At 40.3% G+C, this 17,767-nt stretch overlaps 1 protein-coding gene across 1 annotated transcript in view; it reads left to right on the top strand.

Moving 5' to 3' along the window:
- Window positions 1–17,329, top strand: part of LOC125483985 (parkin coregulated gene protein homolog) — a 116,153-nt gene extending 98,824 nt beyond the window's left edge. Inside the window, exon 3 of the mRNA XM_048600944.1 lies at window positions 16,957–17,329. Coding sequence (XP_048456901.1) covers window positions 16,957–17,117 — 161 coding nt within the window. The 3' untranslated portion in view covers window positions 17,118–17,329. The remainder of the gene's footprint in view (window positions 1–16,956) is intronic.
- The last annotated feature ends 438 nt before the right edge of the window (window positions 17,330–17,767 follow it).

The raw sequence follows: 17,767 nt of genomic DNA, 5'->3' as shown, positions 1-17,767 counted from the left end.
CTTCTGAAGAAGCGTCTAGGCCCGAAACGTCAGCCTTCCTGCTCCTCTGATGCTGCTTGGCCTGCTGCGTTCATCCAGCTCTACACCTTGTTATCATAAATAGATGGATGTTGTTTATATTGACTTCCAGAAGGCTTTTGTAGAGTCATAGAGATGTAAAGTACAGAAACAGACCCTTCTGTCCAACTCGTCCATGCTGACCAGAAATCCTTAATTAATCTAGTCCCATTTGCCAGCATTTGGCCCATATCCCTCTAAACTCTTCCTATTCAAATACCCATCCAAATGCCCTTTAAATGTTGTAATTGTACCAGCCTCCACCACTTCCTCTGGCAGTTCATTCCATACACGCACCACTCTCTGCGTGAAAGCATTGCCCCTGAGATTCCTTTTAAATCTTTCTCCTCTCACCTCAAACCTATGGCATCTGGTTTTGGACTCTCTTACCCTGGGGAAAAGACCTTGACTACTCACCCTATCCATTGCCCCTCATGATTTTATAAGCCTCTATAAGGTCACCCCTCAGGCTTCGATTCTCCAGGCCAAGTGTGACTTGCTTTCATTAAAATCCATCTTCCACAGCTTTCAAGTGTGACTTGCTTTCTGACCAAAAAAGGATAGATCAGGGTACTTTATTAGAAGCATAAAGTTAAATACAGTGGATGTCCAATGAGATTTGGGGGTTCAGGTGCATAGCTCTTTAAAACACACAAAAATAGTCAAGAAAGATAATGGAATGCTGGCCTTCATATCTGGAGGGCTGGAGTACAGGGATACGGATATTATGCTGCAGTCACACAAGACCCTTCTTAGACCCCTGTGGGCAGATCCGGGCACCACACCTTAAGAAGGATTTTTTGAGCTTGGAGGGAGTTCAACTCAGGTTTACAAGAATGATACCAGGACTTCAGGAGTTAAATTATGAGGAGAGATTAGACAAATTAAGCCTTTCTTCTCTGGAATTTAGACAGTTGAGAGTGATCTTATCGAGGCCTTCAGAATACTAACAGGGAAAGACAGGGTAGATAAAGATAAACTATTTCCACTTGTTGAAGATTCTAGAACCAAGGGTCATTGTCTAAGAATTAGGGCAGACCATTCAGGAGAGATGTTAGAAAACACTGCTACACATAAAGAATAGTGAAGGTTTGGAGATTTCATCCTAAAACAGTGGTTGATGGAAATTCAATTGTTAAATTTAAATCCAAGAAAGACAATTTTTTAATTAACCAAGAGTATCACAGGATATGGACCCAAGGCAAGCCTATAGAGTTAGACCACAGTTCAGCCATGATCTTATTGAATAGCAGAGTAGGTATCAGGAGCTGTTTCTATGTTCCTAATCCACAGTTTGATGCTATGCAGATACTGTGCCTTCCTTATTTCACCTTAATTTCCTTTCATGTTTGAATTGACCTGATGTCAGAGGAATAAAATAAGTTTAGGCTCCATGGTCTTTGAGCCATTTTTGTGTTCAATCTCATGTTACATTTCTGGCATAGTTGGCAGAACACCAATGCTCATGCATCACATCATGGTGGATAAGGTTGAAAGGTTGAGATGGAATGGATGGTGAAGGAGTTGAAACTGGCAATATTTTTAGTGGAGGCTAAAGCTGCTCTGGTATCTTTGAAGCTCAAACATTGTCAAAGGAAACTGGATCTTTAGATCAAACCCAGGCTGAGGTTCCTCATGTATGTGGTGATATGGAGAAAGGAAGCAATACTCCTGGTTAGGTATTCTACTTACCAATGAGTAGGAAGCTGGTTAGGTATGGGGGAAGAGACTGAGGATACACAGTCGATAATGGTACCTCAATGAGGTGAGAAGGCAACATTCATGATGGTACCACTGTGTGGGAGACCCTGTCAGAAATACTGGGAAGAGACACAAATGTTCAAAGAGGTCCATTGTGAATCTTTAAGGCACTGACAAGAGTTTGGGGACAGCAGTGGCCTGACAGCAGAGGTTTTATGAGCACAATCAAGCTTAAGGGGAGGACCCTCTGATCCCTCTGTCCCTGGAGTTGATGAAGTCGTATGACCACAAGTTCTTCCTGGATCTCTCCTTAAATCAACATTGGACAGGAAGCTGAAGGACAGCCTAGTACAAGCAATGAATGATAGCTATCTTTGAAGGGAGTTGAGGAGGCTTAATCGTGACAAATCTCCATTATCTTTTTTTGGCGTGTGAGACCACATCATCTGGATCATAGAGAAAAAATGGACTCCCAAGACCAGGCAAGAAGCTACCATAGGAAGGTGACTGTCAGCTTGGATGGGAATGTGGAGCTGAGGCTGAGGAGGCAATCAGAACATACTGCTGCACACTAAGTACAGGTGTGGTCACCAATGCTATCAGGCACAAAGACTGCATCCAATGCTATGGCATCTCTTTTCACCAGATGTTTCATCACTAGTTAAGCCTTCCACCAAAAGCCAGGTAGGGTCAAAGTTCTTTCAGAAGAAGTTAAGTCTAACATAGAGTGATGGGGATTTGCTGTACAGTTAGTGTAAAACTAGGCAAGATAGATCATTATGCTGAAAGGACACAGGAATGGAGATAGCAAGCATTACCAGATTTTCTGTGAACCTCTGGCTGAAGGGTGTCAGCTGAGTAATGTCTTCTCCCTCATCTGGGTCTCTTTGCAAAGGCCAAACATCCCCTATCATGGCTACATAGAGCTCTCTTTATCCATCCTCAATCACACTCTTCATAACCTGGGGTTTCTGGTAGTTCATAACCTAATCAATACTCTCATGGCAGTAAGGAAGTTGACAATTTCCATGGTGTTGAGTTGGACATGCTTGGAGATATCTGGGCATCTTTTGAAAGTGTGTGCTATAAGCAGCACATTATGAGGTTGGTAGATGGGGCTCAAGAGTCTTCGATCTTGCTGTGCACACCCCAGGTGTATCAGCCAGCAGGCTGTTATTTACGCACAATGCCATCACTATTCTTGAAGGCTGATGTCAGCTGTCTCCAAATTGTTGACACTAGGCCTTGAAGAATGTTACATATCACATGTGACAGAGTTCCTACTTGGTGTAATTCTGACAGCAGCCCTTGTCACTTTGGGAAAAAAGGGTAGGCTGTCCACACATGGGCATGGTTGGGAACATGGAATGGGATATCATAGCTATTACAGAAACGTGGCTCAGGGATGGACAGGACGGGCAGCTTATTGTTCTGGGTTATAGATGCTATAGGAAAGATAGAAAGGGAGGCGAGAGAGAAGGGGGAGTGTTTTTTTTTGGTTAGGTTACTGATGTGCTTAGGGAACATATTCCTAGCAGATCATCCAATGAAGTTATATGGGCAGAACTGAGAAACAGTCAGCAGGAAATTGAGAAGCAAATATGTAAGGAGATCTCAGATATCTGTAAGAATAATAGAGTTGTAACAGCAGGGGATTTTAACTTTCCAAATGTAGACTTGGACTGTCATAATGTTCAAGGACTTGGATGGGGAGAATTTCAAACGTGTACAAGAAAACCTTCTTATTCATCATGTGCTTGTACCTAATAGAGAAGGAGCACTACTTGACCTTCTGTTGGGAAACAAGGCAGGGCAAGTGACTGAAGTGTTAGTGGGGGAGCACTTTGGAGCATGTGATCACATTTTTATTAGTTTTAAAATAGTTGTGGAAAAGGATAGAACTGATCAACGAGTTAAAGTTCTAAATTGGAGTAAGGCCAAATTTGATGGTATTAGGAACTTTCAAAAGTTGATTGGAAGAGGTTATTCGCAAGTAAAGGAATGGTTGGGAAGTGGAAGGCCTTTAAAGTATATTCCTGTTAGTGTAAAGGACAAGGCTAGTAGGTATAGGATGGCTAGAGAAATTGAGGCTGCGGTCAAAGAAAAGAAGGCATATCAGGTATGGACAGCTGGGATCAAATGAATCCCTAGAGGAGTACAAGGACAGCAGGAGTACACTTAAGAGGGAAATCAGGAGGCCAAAAAGAGGACATAAGAAAGCTTTGATAAATAGAGTTAAGGAGAATCCAAAAAGATTCTATAAGTACCTTAAGGGCAAAAGAGTAATTAGAGAGAGACTAGGGCCCCTTAAAGATCAGCATGGCTGACTATGTGTGGAACCGCAGCAGATGGGTGAGATACTAAACAAATATTTTGTGTCAGTATTTACTGTGCAGAACAATGTGGAAGCTAGGGAACTTGGAGAGATAAATAGTGATGTCTTGAAAGAGTTCATATTACAGAAGAGGAGGCGCGAGAGGTCTTAAAACATATAAAGGTAGATAAATCCCCGGGACCTGATCAGATGTATCCCAGAACTTTGTGGGAAGCTAGGGAAGAGATTGCTGGGCCCATTGCTGAGATAATAGTATCATCGATAGCCACAGATGAGGTGCTGGAAGACTGGAGATTGGCTAATACGGTGCCATTATTTAAGAAAGGCTGTAAGGAAAAGCCAGGAAACTATAGATCAGTGAGCCTTATGTCAGTGGTGGATAAGTTATTCGAGGGGATTCTGAGGGACAGTATTTACATGCATTTGGAAAGGCAGGGACTGATTAGGGATAGTCAACATGGCTTTGTGCATGGGAAAGTAGTTTTTGAAGAGGTGACAAAGAGACTGATGAGGACAGAACAGTAGATATTGTCTATTTGGACTTTAGCAAAGCGTTTGATAAGGTTTCGCATGGTAGACAGTTTAGTAAGGTTAGATCACATGCGATCCAGGGAGAGCTAGCCAATTGGATACAAAACTGGCTTGAAGGTAAGAGCTTTTTGCACTGGAGGCTTGTGACAGCAGTATGCCACAAGGATTGGTGCTGGGTCCACTGCTTTTCATAATTTATATAAATGATTTGGATGTGAATATAGGAGGTATATTTAATAAGTTTGCAGATAACACCAAAATAGGTGGTGTAGTAGACAGTGAAGAAGATTATCTCAGAGTACAACAGGCTTTTGATCAGATAGGCCAATGGGGCTGAGGAGTGGCAAATGGAGTTTAATTTAGATAAATGTAAGGTGTTGCATTTTGGTAAGGCAAACCAGGGCAGGACTTATATATTTAATGGTAGGGCCCTGGGAAGTGTTGCCGGACAAAGAGACCTTGAGGTGCAGGTGCATAGTTCCTTGAAAGTGAAGTTGAAGGTAGATGGGATGGTGAAGTTGGTGTTTGGCATGCTTGCCTTCATGGTCAGAACATTGACTATAGGAGTTGAGATGTCATATTGCAGCTGTACAGAACATTGATGAGGCCACTTTTAGAATACTGAATACAATTCTGGACACCCTTCTATAGGAAAGATGTTGTTAAACTTGAGAGGATGCAGAAACAATTTACAAGGATGTTGCTGGGACTGCAGGGTTTAAGCTATAGGCAGAGGCTGAATAGGTTGGGGCATTTTTCACTGGGGCATCGGAAGCTGTGGGGTGACCTTATAGAAGTTTATAAAATTGTGAGGGGCATGCATAGGGTGAATAGCCAAGGTCTTTTTCCGAGGGTAGGGGAGTCCAAAACTAGAGGGCATAGGTTTAAGGTAAGAGGGGAAGGATTTAAAAAGGACCTGAGGGGTAACCTTTTCATGCAGGGAGTGATGTGTATACAGAAAGAGGTGCCAGAGGAAGTGGTGGAGGCAGATACAATTACCCATACAGATGCCTTTTAAATGTTGTATATGAATAAGAAGGGTTTAGAAGGATATGGGGCAAATGCTGGTGAATGGGACTAGGTCAGATTGGATGTCTAGTTGGCATGAACAAGTTAGACCAAAAGGTCTGTTTTCATGCTGCAGGACTCTACAATTCTAACTCAAAGGGTTGGAAAGTCAAATTGGAGAAGTGCCGACTTTCCAGACACAAGTTCAGTACCTCAGACACTTTATCAGGAGTAATACCTTCCTTTGTAACAATGAAAAAATCTGAATTGTAGAGGAGTATCCTAAGCTTGAGACAGGGAGGGAAATGGATGGGTTTCTTGATCTAGCTAGTTACTTTAAGAGGTTTAATTAAGATTATATACATTTGGCCATGCCACTCCATGATTTGCTAATGAAAGCTGAAGGAATGGTGGGAAAGGAAGAATGAGGCATGTTACTTCACAGGGCATCACAGGGATGTGAAGACTCAGTATGTGAAGACTCCATTTGCACCCTCAAGCAGAAGCTTATCTCATCACCTACCCTTGACTACCCAGATTTCCAACTTTCTTTCAGACTGAAAACTGATAGTTTCCTTGATCTTGGAAGAGTGCTGTTACAGATTCAAGGGCAGAACAGAGTGGTTATCATTTATGCCAGTCAGAATCTCAAGTCAAATGAGAAAAAATACTCAAGTATGAAACACACACCACTAATTTTGAGGTTAGCTATCTCCCAGAACATCAGATATTCTTATCTGTGAGGAATTTGAAGTACTTACAGACAAAAGCTCATTGATTTACTTTCCAAGTCCACCAAGCTTTGAGCACAGTGACTAGAGACAATACAGAAACAGGCAACTGGACTTGTGCTATTTGATTCTAGACCTGGACAGGTCAGGCAAAAGTAATGCAAATGGTGATGTCCTTAGTCAGAAGACTAATCACAGGAGGGAACCCACCCTAGCTTGGATGGAAAGGACTTTGGCTGTCATCAAGTCCATGTCCGAGTCAAAGGCAGCATTTTGATCCTGATTCCCAATGATATTAAGACTAGAGTTTATTGGAGTGCCACTGATGCACTTATGAAATCTAAATCAGGTTGAGACAGGTACAGCCAAGTTTGCTTCCACCTTTGCCATTTATCTCAAAAGAGGACCTCGGACAGCTTCAGCTGATTGACACAGCCATTAGTAGACTGCACTGTTATTGGAAGTACCAACATTCACCAACCCAGCACCAGTTGATGAGGAAGTCCAAACAGACAAGAAAGCTGTTGAGTGCTGGAGAGAATCAGAGAGGAGAATGCAGTCCTCTATCAGCTAGTTTATAAAAGGAGAGAGAGGTGAAGTAACTCATACTTCTTAACAGGCTCAAGTGTCAAGTGTTTGCAGCAGATCATGGTCAAGAAGGACACCAAGTGATGGAAAAGACAATTGCCCTGACCAGAGAGTAGTATTGCTAGCCTAGGATGGCTGCTGATATTGTGAGAAGTGTACTTTGGTGAAAGCTGGAAAGCGACTTCTCTCCAGCATGGATTATTTTTGCCAAGAGACCTCTAGAGGTGCTTGCAAGGGATTTTATGGTCCTTGGCCCTAATATTAACAGGGATGAGCATGTTCTCATACTCAGATGTCCTCACTAAGTTCATGCAGCACATTCCACGCATGACCAAAAGCTTGCAACTTTAGGCAAAGTGTTAACACATGATCATTTCTCTATTTCCATGTTTAATGACGGCGTCACAGTAATTCAATGCAACTTTGACGGCAAGATCTTACAGGAGTTTTGCAAGGTCTATGATATTAAAGCCATGTCACCCCCAATCACCCAGTTCACAGTGTGAACAATTCAAACATAATCTGCATAGCCGTTGCTCACCTTGGCCTCCTGAAAGTAAAAGAAATGGCCTGTATACCTTTGGAACAGGTTCATGCTTACAATAGTACCTCATGCTCATCAAAAGGCTATTCTCCACACAACCTCTTCTTTGTAAAGACCCAGGTCTTCCCATGGACCATCTCCTTGCACTCACTACACCTTCTGATGGAGATTTCCAGGTAAATGAGTGTATTGCTGAGCATCACATGAGGCTAAGCAAGGTGTTTGAGTTAAAATCCAGAAGAACGGCGAGGGAAACTCTAAGAAGTAAAACATTGAATGATTACAAGACTGACAGGACTGATCCTCCAATCTCTGCAAGTGTATTCCTCCCAAATCAAACTATCAGGCTCAGACTAAGATCCAGGATATCTGGGACTCTGAAACCCAAAGACTCATTGGAGTCTGGATACAGGTAGCGACACCGAAATTGTTGAACTTAAATTTGGAAGGTGGCCTCAGCAAAAGGTTCACAAAGGGAAGTTGCTTGAGACTAAAAATCCGATGGATGATACGGAGAGAAGCAACTCACTCAGCATTACTGTGGAATCTGAAGTGGCATTGTTTGATGGCTCGAGTGAAATGGAGTCCCAAATAATGAAGAATCCTGGTGAGACTTTTTTGTTGTAAATCCAAGGAGTACACCCAGTTTGGAAAGGCATACTCCCTCCCTGGAAAACAATGTAGCAATAACCTGTTGGGAAACTGAAGCAACAATCATATGACTCCCGCAGTCCTGACCAATCTAGACCCCATGTGAGTGATTTGCCATAGATCCTGGGTTCCTTGGAAGGTACTGGTAGAGAAATAAGCTAAGAAAGTCCTCTTAAGCCAATGCCGGAAATCACACCAAACCTTTCTATTTGGCCAAATCAATGATGTAAGAAGAGAATGTTCCTTCTAATGTTGACCCAAGCATTCTAGATATTATGGCAAAATTGAGCCTACTAATCACACAACTGCTTAGCAAACGGTCAGTGTGTACTATGTGTACTTGTCAGATAGCAAGAATCAAGCAGGGAAGTGTTTAACAGAGCCTCTAGCAGTAGTTGATAACGGTGCGATAGGGTACAGAGGAAAAGGTGTCTGGGAGAATGAGGCCTCATGGGATCAGACAGGCAAAGGATTTCCTCAAATAAAAACAGAAAACACTGGAGAAATGTGAAAAGTCTAGCAGATTCTGTGGAGAAAGAAACCAAGTTAATGTTTTGGGTCCAAAGACTCTTCTTCAGTTCTGAACCTGCCTCAACTGGTCTTCCTAGTATTGCTTCCAAACCCATGTGAAGAATTTTATTTTCTCATTTTGTATTTGCTTCTTTAGCAAAAGATGTTAAAACTATACCCTTTGGTTCTCAATCCTTTATGTCCAGATCCCCTCATGTTTTTTTTTTTTAAAACTTATCCTAGAATGCCCACAGTGCAGAAAGGGGCCATTTAGCCCATCATCTGCACTGACCCTCCAAAGAGCATCCCACCTAAACTCAAGCCCACACCTTGTTCCTGTAACCCCTACATAATCCATCTAACCTGCACATCTTTGGACTTGGGAGGAAACTAGAATACACAGCGGAAACCCATGCCGATTTGGGGAGAATGTGCAAAGTCCACACAGTCACCCAAGGCTGAAATTGAACCCAGGTCCCTGGCACTGTGAGGTAGCAGTGCTAACCACTGAGCCACCGTGCCAACCAAACTTCTAGCAAATCACCTCTCACCCATCTCCTCTCCAAGGAAAACAGTCCAAACTTCTTCAATCTATTCTCATAATTGACATTTCTCATCCCTGGAACCATTCTTGGAAAACTCTTCTACACTGTCTCTAGCACATTCACATTCCTCACAAAGTGTGGCGCCCAGAGTTGTATACAGTACTCCAAGTGACATCTAACCTGTGTCCAGTATAGGTTCAGCATGGTCTCCTGTTCTTTTATCTTATGCTCCATTAATGAAACCTACAATACTACAAGTTTTATTAGCAAGTCTCTCTATCTGTCATGCCACATTTAATAACTTATGTACATATTAAGCCAGGTCTCCCTGCATTTGCACACCCTCTGGAATAATACTCTTTATTTTATTTTACGCTGTCTCTACATGTCCCTTGTATAAGTGTGAATGACCTCACACTTCTACACATTGAACTTCATCTGCCATCTTGTCTATATCTTTTTAAGTTCTCCACTGTCCTCCTCACAATTTACAATGGTTCTAAGTTTTGTGTCTGCAAACTTTGAATGTATTCCCTGCACAGTAAAATCCAGATACTGGAAGAGCAAGAGTCCCAATACTGATCCCTGGGAACTCCATTACACACCTTCCTCCAGCCCGAAAAATACCCATTGACCATTAGTCTCTGTTTCCTATCACTCAGTCAATTTTGTATCCATGTTGCTACTGTCCCTTTTGTTCCATGAGTATCACTTTCCTCACAAATGCTGTGTGGTACTGTATCAAGCATCTTTTGGAAGTTCATGTACACTATATCAACAACTTTGCCCTCATCAACTCTCTGTGTTACCTCTTCAAAGAATATCCAGCAAGCTACTTGGACATGATTTTCCCTTCACAAAATCATACCAACTTTTCTAAATTAGTCCACAGTTTTCCATGTGACTATTAATTCCAACCAAAATGATTGTTTCTCGCAATTTACCCACAACCAAAGTTAAACTGACTGGTATGTAATTGGTGGGTCTACCATTACAACCTTCTTTGAACGATGAAGTAATTGTCACTCGTCTCCATTCACACATTAGGAGAACCACCGGTTTGATTGGGACAACATCAGGATCCTAGGACAGGCCAAACAGACAAGCATGGGAATTTCTAAAGGCCTGATTCTCCACCAAGAAGGCCATCAATAAACACACAGAATTAGGCCCTATATATATATCACTGTGAAGAAAAACTGGAAATGAGGTAATCAACTCCAACGGACCCCAGAGTTTAAACATCAGGCTGGAAAACACAAAAGCGCTTCATTAGAGGCTGCACTTATGATGTTACCCGGCAGGGTAATGAAATGTCTGCGAACTAATGAAGCAGCTCGGCAAGCAAACCAACCACAAATATTGCTATTGACTGAATTTCCTACTCTGACAACATGGCTTGGGCAGCATTTGCACTGTAGGTAAAGACATATGCAAAATATTCATTGAACACCTCAATCATGCTATATGCCTCCATGAGTAAATCCCTTTTTTGGTCCCAAATTGGTCTGAGACCTTTTACATCTTTTTTACAAATGATGTAATTATGGAAGACTTTGGGATTTCTGTTTATGTTAGCTGTTAGTCTTTTCTCGTAATCACTTTTTGCTTCTCTTGTTTGCTTTTCACCTCCTTTCTGAACCATCTTAATGCAGCTTGGTTTTTATTGTATTTACTACCTGACACCTATTATAAACATTTTTTTTTCTTCTTTAACTTTAACTATTGCCTCTGTCAACCAAGAAGTTCTGAATTGTTTTATTCTAGCTTTTCCTTTTGAGAAAATATATCTTGACAGTGTCCAAATACCGCCTCTTTGTAGGTTGCTCATTGTTCAACTAATGTTGTTCCCACCAACCTTACTCTTGTGCTATTAACTGACTACTGGAAATTACTAGAAAGTAGAAATTCTTCAACCTTACTAGTCATCAACTCCCTTAACTGTGTCTATAACTTCTTACTTTCCCTGTGATAGTGTTTCATAATTACTAGAATTGAAACACAGCCCTTAACAGCAGCTGCTCAATAGCAACCGACTCTTGACTTACCTGTGACTTTTTACTCTTCTCTTCATTGTCTTTTACATGGTGTCTGCTCTCTCTCTCTTTCGCACTATTTTTTTATCTGGTGGTGGTTGTCTTCAGGTCCTCCTCCAGCTCCGAGATGCTTCTGTGCATGACAAACTGTGGTTTGCCTGAAAGGACCCACTGGCATAGAGTGAGGGAACACTGACCTTCATGGCCACTGGAAGAACTATTCTCATGTTGGTTGAGAAGCTCCAGGTCAGTGTGGAGGAAGTGGCAGAACTCCATAACTACCACTTTTATTAACCATAGCCTCCTCAGGCATTGTTCCGGACTAATTGCAATGTAGAAGTAACGTTCCCAGAATATCCTTTATGATTATAGCTTTCTTTCTTGAGCCCTTCTTCTTGTCCCTCTTTGCAGAGCTTCCCTTCTCTGCCTGCTCCCCCATGTCCTGCTCATGTTGCAAAACAAGTGGTATTGCTATAATTGCCTCCATCAGGGCAAGGCATTGTTATTTCCAGTCTTGCCATGATTTGAAAAGCCTCAAAATAGTTTCAGCAACTCACCAAAATGCTTCTTCAAATTTTGTCTCAATATTAATAATTCAAAAGGGCAACTTTTGACTGGCCCTATTTAAAAGAGGGAGGTAGAAGACGGGAAGCTATAGGCCAGTTAGTCTGACCTCGGTCATTAAAAAGGTTTTAAAAGTCCATTATTAAGGATGAGATTGCAGAGTACTTAGAAGTGCATGGTAAATAGGGTTGAGTCAGCACAGCTTTGTCAAGGGGAGGTCATGCCTAAAAAATGTTAGAATTCTTTGAGGAGGTAACAAGCAAGTTAGACAAGAAAGAACCGGATATATTTGGATTTCCAGAAGGCCTTTAACAAGTGTCATGTGGGAGGCTGCTTAATAAGATAACAGCCCAAGGTGTTAGGGGCAAGGTGCTGGCATGGATAGAGGATTGGCTGACTGGCAGAAGACAAAGAATAAGTTAAAGGGGCCTTTTTCAGGATCACAGCTGGAGACTGGTGGAGTTGTCCATTTTGGGACTACAACTATTCATATTTTACATTCACTCCCCTGAACAGGGCCTACCTTGCCTCATAACATTTGTTGTCTAGATGTGTATTTCTAAGATGCTACCACTGTATGCGTTGATCAAATTTGGTATGCTACATTGCATCAGCCAATTTGAATCACTGAAATGATAATATCAAACTTTCATTTAGGTGCATATAGGGAATGTATCTGTGTGAGACAGTGCAGTTTACTAATGATGCACAGGCCATGGCCAGCAACCAAATGCACATTGTGGGTGCATGAAGAATGCAAATAGTCTTCATGATCTCACTAGCAACAGTACTACAGAACTGCATTTCACATTGGAGTGTCACCAAGGCAGAAGGACAAGCTGTAAGAGGAAGGGTTAACTTGGCGACGGCACCATGACAACACTGACTGCAGTGATAGTCTCCAACTTTGGTGTGCCCGGTGTGGGCAGTGGCGAAGGTGATTAGACCCAACAATGAAAGATGGTGCCTGCAGATCGGCAACTTCAATGTTAGTTGTGTCTGGCAAGGCAGTGGTGGTTCTGAACTAGCTCAGAACTTGTGTTTGGATGGATTTCTCTTTAAGCTATATCTTTCTGTTTTCTGTTTTTCTTTAACTATCACTGGATTATGGTGACAAATGAAAGCTTTTCACTGTATTTTATTGTACTTCACTGTAAAATATACATGACAATAAATCATTCATTCATTCATTCATTCAAGCTATGATCAATTCTGCTTTGTGTGCTTCTCTAGATATCTGCTGCAAATTAAGGACAAAGTCTCATAAGTTCCTTCCTTAATAGTCTGCTCATGTTCAGAGGCCTTTTCAGATATTCAAATGAGGGGACCATGCATGACAAGCAAAACTTGAGGAAAATTGTGAGGAAGTGTATAATTATGTGAATTTACTAAACTCAGTTGGTAGAGTGTGGTGGACTAAAATTTTAAACAGCTAATTGTGGAAGAAATATTCACTTTCTTCTTGTTAAAATTATGTTGCACAAAAGCTGTTGGGGCATGGAAGTTACCTGTGACAGAAAGTAACTTCACCAATGACACTTAGCAACAGGGGGATAGGTAGCAACAATAAATTATCTCTGCCATAGCAGGATCCATTATTAATAACCTTTTTAGGTTTGATGGCTTTAATTTTCATGTTAGCCAAATATAAATCTGGTTTTAATTCATGTTTTATAGGGAAGAAACAAATGTATGTTATCCATAATTTTCTCAGATAAGCCTTCCAAGGGGCCTAATGATCAAGGAATTTTTTTTGTGGATAAAATAAATATCAAGGTTTGCTGAAATGAAATTCACTTTGCAATTTACACACATAATAACAGGCAAGACATAGCATTCTCTGTGAGTATAATTAAAGTTGCCATTACACTTTGACTAAGTAGAATCACTTCAGTCTGAAGGTTGCACAATTGCATAAATTTTGACAGTGATGTACTCCCAGATAAGCAGACTAACAGTTTTTTTTAGTAATTACACATTCACTTCTATTTGCTAGGAAAGCAATAAGTTGTTGATGGCTGAAGTAGTAATACAAAAAAATTTGTTTCTTCCTTGCCTATTCACAATTGAGTTCTGATGCCGACTAGTTAGAAATGGGGTAGGCACTGAAATGGTTTCAAGACTTGCGACTGCATTCTCAACGCACTGTCATGCACCATCATTTTGATTACTTACTTGAAGCAGCTGAGATGCACACTGCAGGCAGGTGGAAGCCTCATAAACATATTAAAACAGGCTCTTATGAAACAATTAGCTGCACGCAATTTTTAATTAAAAGTTGTGCCTAGTGCAGAATAAGGAAAAGTGGGTGGCAAGCAAATCAGCAGTTAGTTGATTAAGCTGTTGATGTATTTCAATTTTGTTTTATTTTGTGCTCAGTGGTGTAAATTCACGAAGGAGACTACCTTAAACTCCTAAGCTTCACAAAGCAGAAACCATGATTGTATCCTGTCAATCTTGACCCTCCTATCACCTAAGCAATTCCTTCCTGGTGTTAAAATCTGGATGTTTGTTTCTGCAGAGATTATCAATGGTGCTTGTCTACAAATATTTCTGCAGCTTTGTGATTAATGAGATCTAGATTGAATCCAGCCTACAAAGCACTGCAACAGTGCAACAAAAGTCTTCTCCTTATTCAGTGTACTCTGTGCTTTCAAGTATGATGTAACCACATCATAAGAATTAGTCCTTGTCCACAATATAATCTTTCTCACACATAGGTTGGGAATCAGGGTCCAAAATTTTCCTTTTAGATTTCATGGGAACAGACAACTCAAAGCATTGGATGCTGCAAAATGTGATCTGAACTGAAGATGACCAAGTGCAAATATATTAAAATATGTCTATATCAATAATTGTTTTCATGCATATTGCAAACTATGTTGTAAGGTTTAAAAAGAAAAGACTAGTTCAAACCTATACTGAACATTTCAGGTTCTATAAATCTTCAAGTAGCCATTAACTCTCTTGTACTTAAACCCAAATAAATATTCAGTGCAAAATGATTTGAAGCAGTACTCCGTAAATTTATTCATATTATTTTAAAACTATTCTTGTACAAGGTTTTGTACTGTACAATACTGAATAAAAATAGGAAATAACCAAAGTATAGACTGTTGAATATGGCAATTTTCTTTCACATTGTTGCAATTTCAATACTCATGACAGCCATTGGCATCCGACTGCTTTCCACTTTACAATGGTTTCTTGTAGAGAAAAAACATACCCACTTACTGCCTCCTACCCACCTCCCAATCAGCAACTGCAACGAACAGTAAAACTACAATCAGTGTCTACTTCTTACTCATTTGTAGTCAGCTCATAGGAAGGTCAACGCAATACTGTGTGCGCATAGCATTCAATCTCAGAACATGGCATGCATCTAAATAAACAGGACCTCTACAGGGCTATCACACAGGCTGAGATACTTCAGAAGAGCAGCTTTTTCCCACTTCCCCATATCCCACAAAAACCAAGTCAGAATCCTCATAATAATGCTAAGTTCAAAAGATTGACCATAATCATCTTTTTGTCAACTTTTCTCAATAATATTCCACCATAAAGGCAGGGTAGGCAAATGAGTGCAATCCTAACAATAGATAATTATACTGCAGAAAGGAAACAAAGAGGCCATTGAGTCCATTGAACTTGATTCTTTGCTAGAGCAATCTCACTTTATCCCCATAGCCCTGCATCTTCCTCTGCTTCAAATACATATACAATTATTCATTAAAATTGTAATGGTCTTGGCCTCAACCTCCAGCAGTCATCCGTGATCTAACAAAATCCTGAATAATGGCATTTTTTTTAACCTCTCCGTTTACTCGATTGCTGATCATTTTAAATTGTGAGCCTTTAAACACTGGTTTCTTCGCACAGGAAATTCCTATTTCTTCATCAAAGATCTTTAAAATTTTAAGCTTTAAACCCTTTACAACAGCCAGCACTCTACTCTAGAATTCCTGGGTTGTTTTGCTGCTTAGCCAGCGACACCCTCTTCCCATTAATGATTAAAGATTTTGCAGACCAGAGGTATATCCATAACCATTAGATAGCTCAGGTTTCTTTGGTAGCATCAGTGCCTGTCATGTACAGATGCATCTGGCACTTGTGTCAGAGTGTCAGTTCTACAAATTTTTGACTTCAGTATAAATGAACACAGACAACATTACTATCTTTTTATCATTAAATGTCTGTCAATTCATTGACAAACTGAAACTAGGTAAAAGTTCAGAACTCCCCCAAATCATTCATTGATTGTAATTATAGAAAACAAATGTGTTGGGTTGAATTGACAAAGAGCAATGTAGCAGTCAAGAATAGCAATTAAGAGTCATAGAAGAGTGCCTATTAGCAGAAATGTGAAACAAAAGTAAAACGAGCAGTAGTAGTAGTATGTTGTGCACTACTGGAATAACAGTAGAACATTGTGATGCATTATGAGCAATACAATCATGATCTATTTGCGGAGCTGAACTTGCTTTAAAACTAAAAGCTCACTCAGTGTTTATGTCTCTCTAGATGTGTCAGAACCTCAAACATGGAGTAAGTTGACTAATTTCATGTCAGAGTTTTTGTTGCATCTTAACCGTTGCTATACCTTAAATTTGGCAATTTTTTTTTTAAACTTGCACAGAAGTGCAGACCCACTATTCTGTGAAAGCCTAACAAAAACTCCCAGTTATTAAAGTCTGAAAACATTGTATTGGAATATTTAATTTACACAACAAAATTTACAACAAGTGTTTTATGTGTCATCACTGGGTTTTTTTGAGACAAAATAGACAGATATTAAAACCTTTTCTAATGTTACCATAAACACTCAATAATGTGCATCGTGTATGAGTTGTGGATGCTGCTAACGAAACCAAAACAATCAGGGGTTTCTTGGCATTTCAATCCTAAACAGATCTTCATTGTTACTTACAGTTACAGGTGCAAGGCCAACCAAGTTAGCCAAAACTACTCAGCTCTTCTTTACTGCTGGTCTTGTATATAAATTAGTTAGACCATACAAAGATTGCCAGTTAGTTGAATATGAATTTTTGAAACTTGAAAGTAGTTCTTTTGAAAGAAGAGGTGACACTAATTTAAGTGCTGGCACACAACCAGATTTTATTGCTACTTTTCCTTGTGTTTTTCTTTTAAACCCTAGTCAATACAGGAGATGGCATTGACTACAGCCAACAAAAAAGAGAAAACATTGGAGACCTGATTCAGGAGACTCTGGAGATCTTTGAGCTCTATGGAGGAGAAGATGCCTTCATTAACATCAAGTACATGATCCCAACTTATGAGTCATGTATTTACAACTGAACCAAATAAACAGGTCTGAAGAAGTATGTTGTATTAATTTATGTAAGTAGGAATTATGTAAGACTAAATGCATCAATTACACCATCAAATGAACTACAATTGTGTTCTTGTTTCCTTTATTGTTTATCAACAATTGTTTCTTTATGAGTGTGTGCATTTAAACTGCCGTTGGACTCAAACCTCAGATGCTCTGAACAATAAAAACAATTTCCATCCACAACCAAATGATTCCTATTCTGTTCAGCAACCAACCACACACCCGCCTCCTGAGCGATGGCATAGAATATATACAGTGATTTACAATGGTAGTTTTGTAGGGGAGTGTAGCGGTTCAGCTGAATTTTGACTGTACAACTATATCCACTATTCTATACAAAGGAGCCACAAGTTTGAATTACTATAGGCCTCAAATGTCGAATGACCTCTGTTTTTGGATGGGAAAATACTTGTTTAGGCCTATACTCAATATAAGCAACCCAACAGCCCTCCCCAACCCTGTCAACCCCAATCTCCATTGCTTTTCAGTTTCTAAATGCATGTCAGGGCTAATACTCACATCAGGAACAAATTTTTCATCACATGTGAGGGGCTGTACTTGTCTAATATTGCAATGCAAGGGATCAAGCATGTGATATGGGCTATGTTCCCAA

This window comes from Rhincodon typus, chromosome 9 (genome assembly GCF_021869965.1).
Source record: "Rhincodon typus isolate 14 chromosome 9, sRhiTyp1.1, whole genome shotgun sequence".
In the NCBI taxonomy this organism is placed as follows: Eukaryota; Metazoa; Chordata; class Chondrichthyes; order Orectolobiformes; family Rhincodontidae; genus Rhincodon; species Rhincodon typus.
The sequence above is the reverse complement of the archived record's forward strand: the minus strand, read 5'-3'. Positions and strand labels throughout refer to the sequence as shown.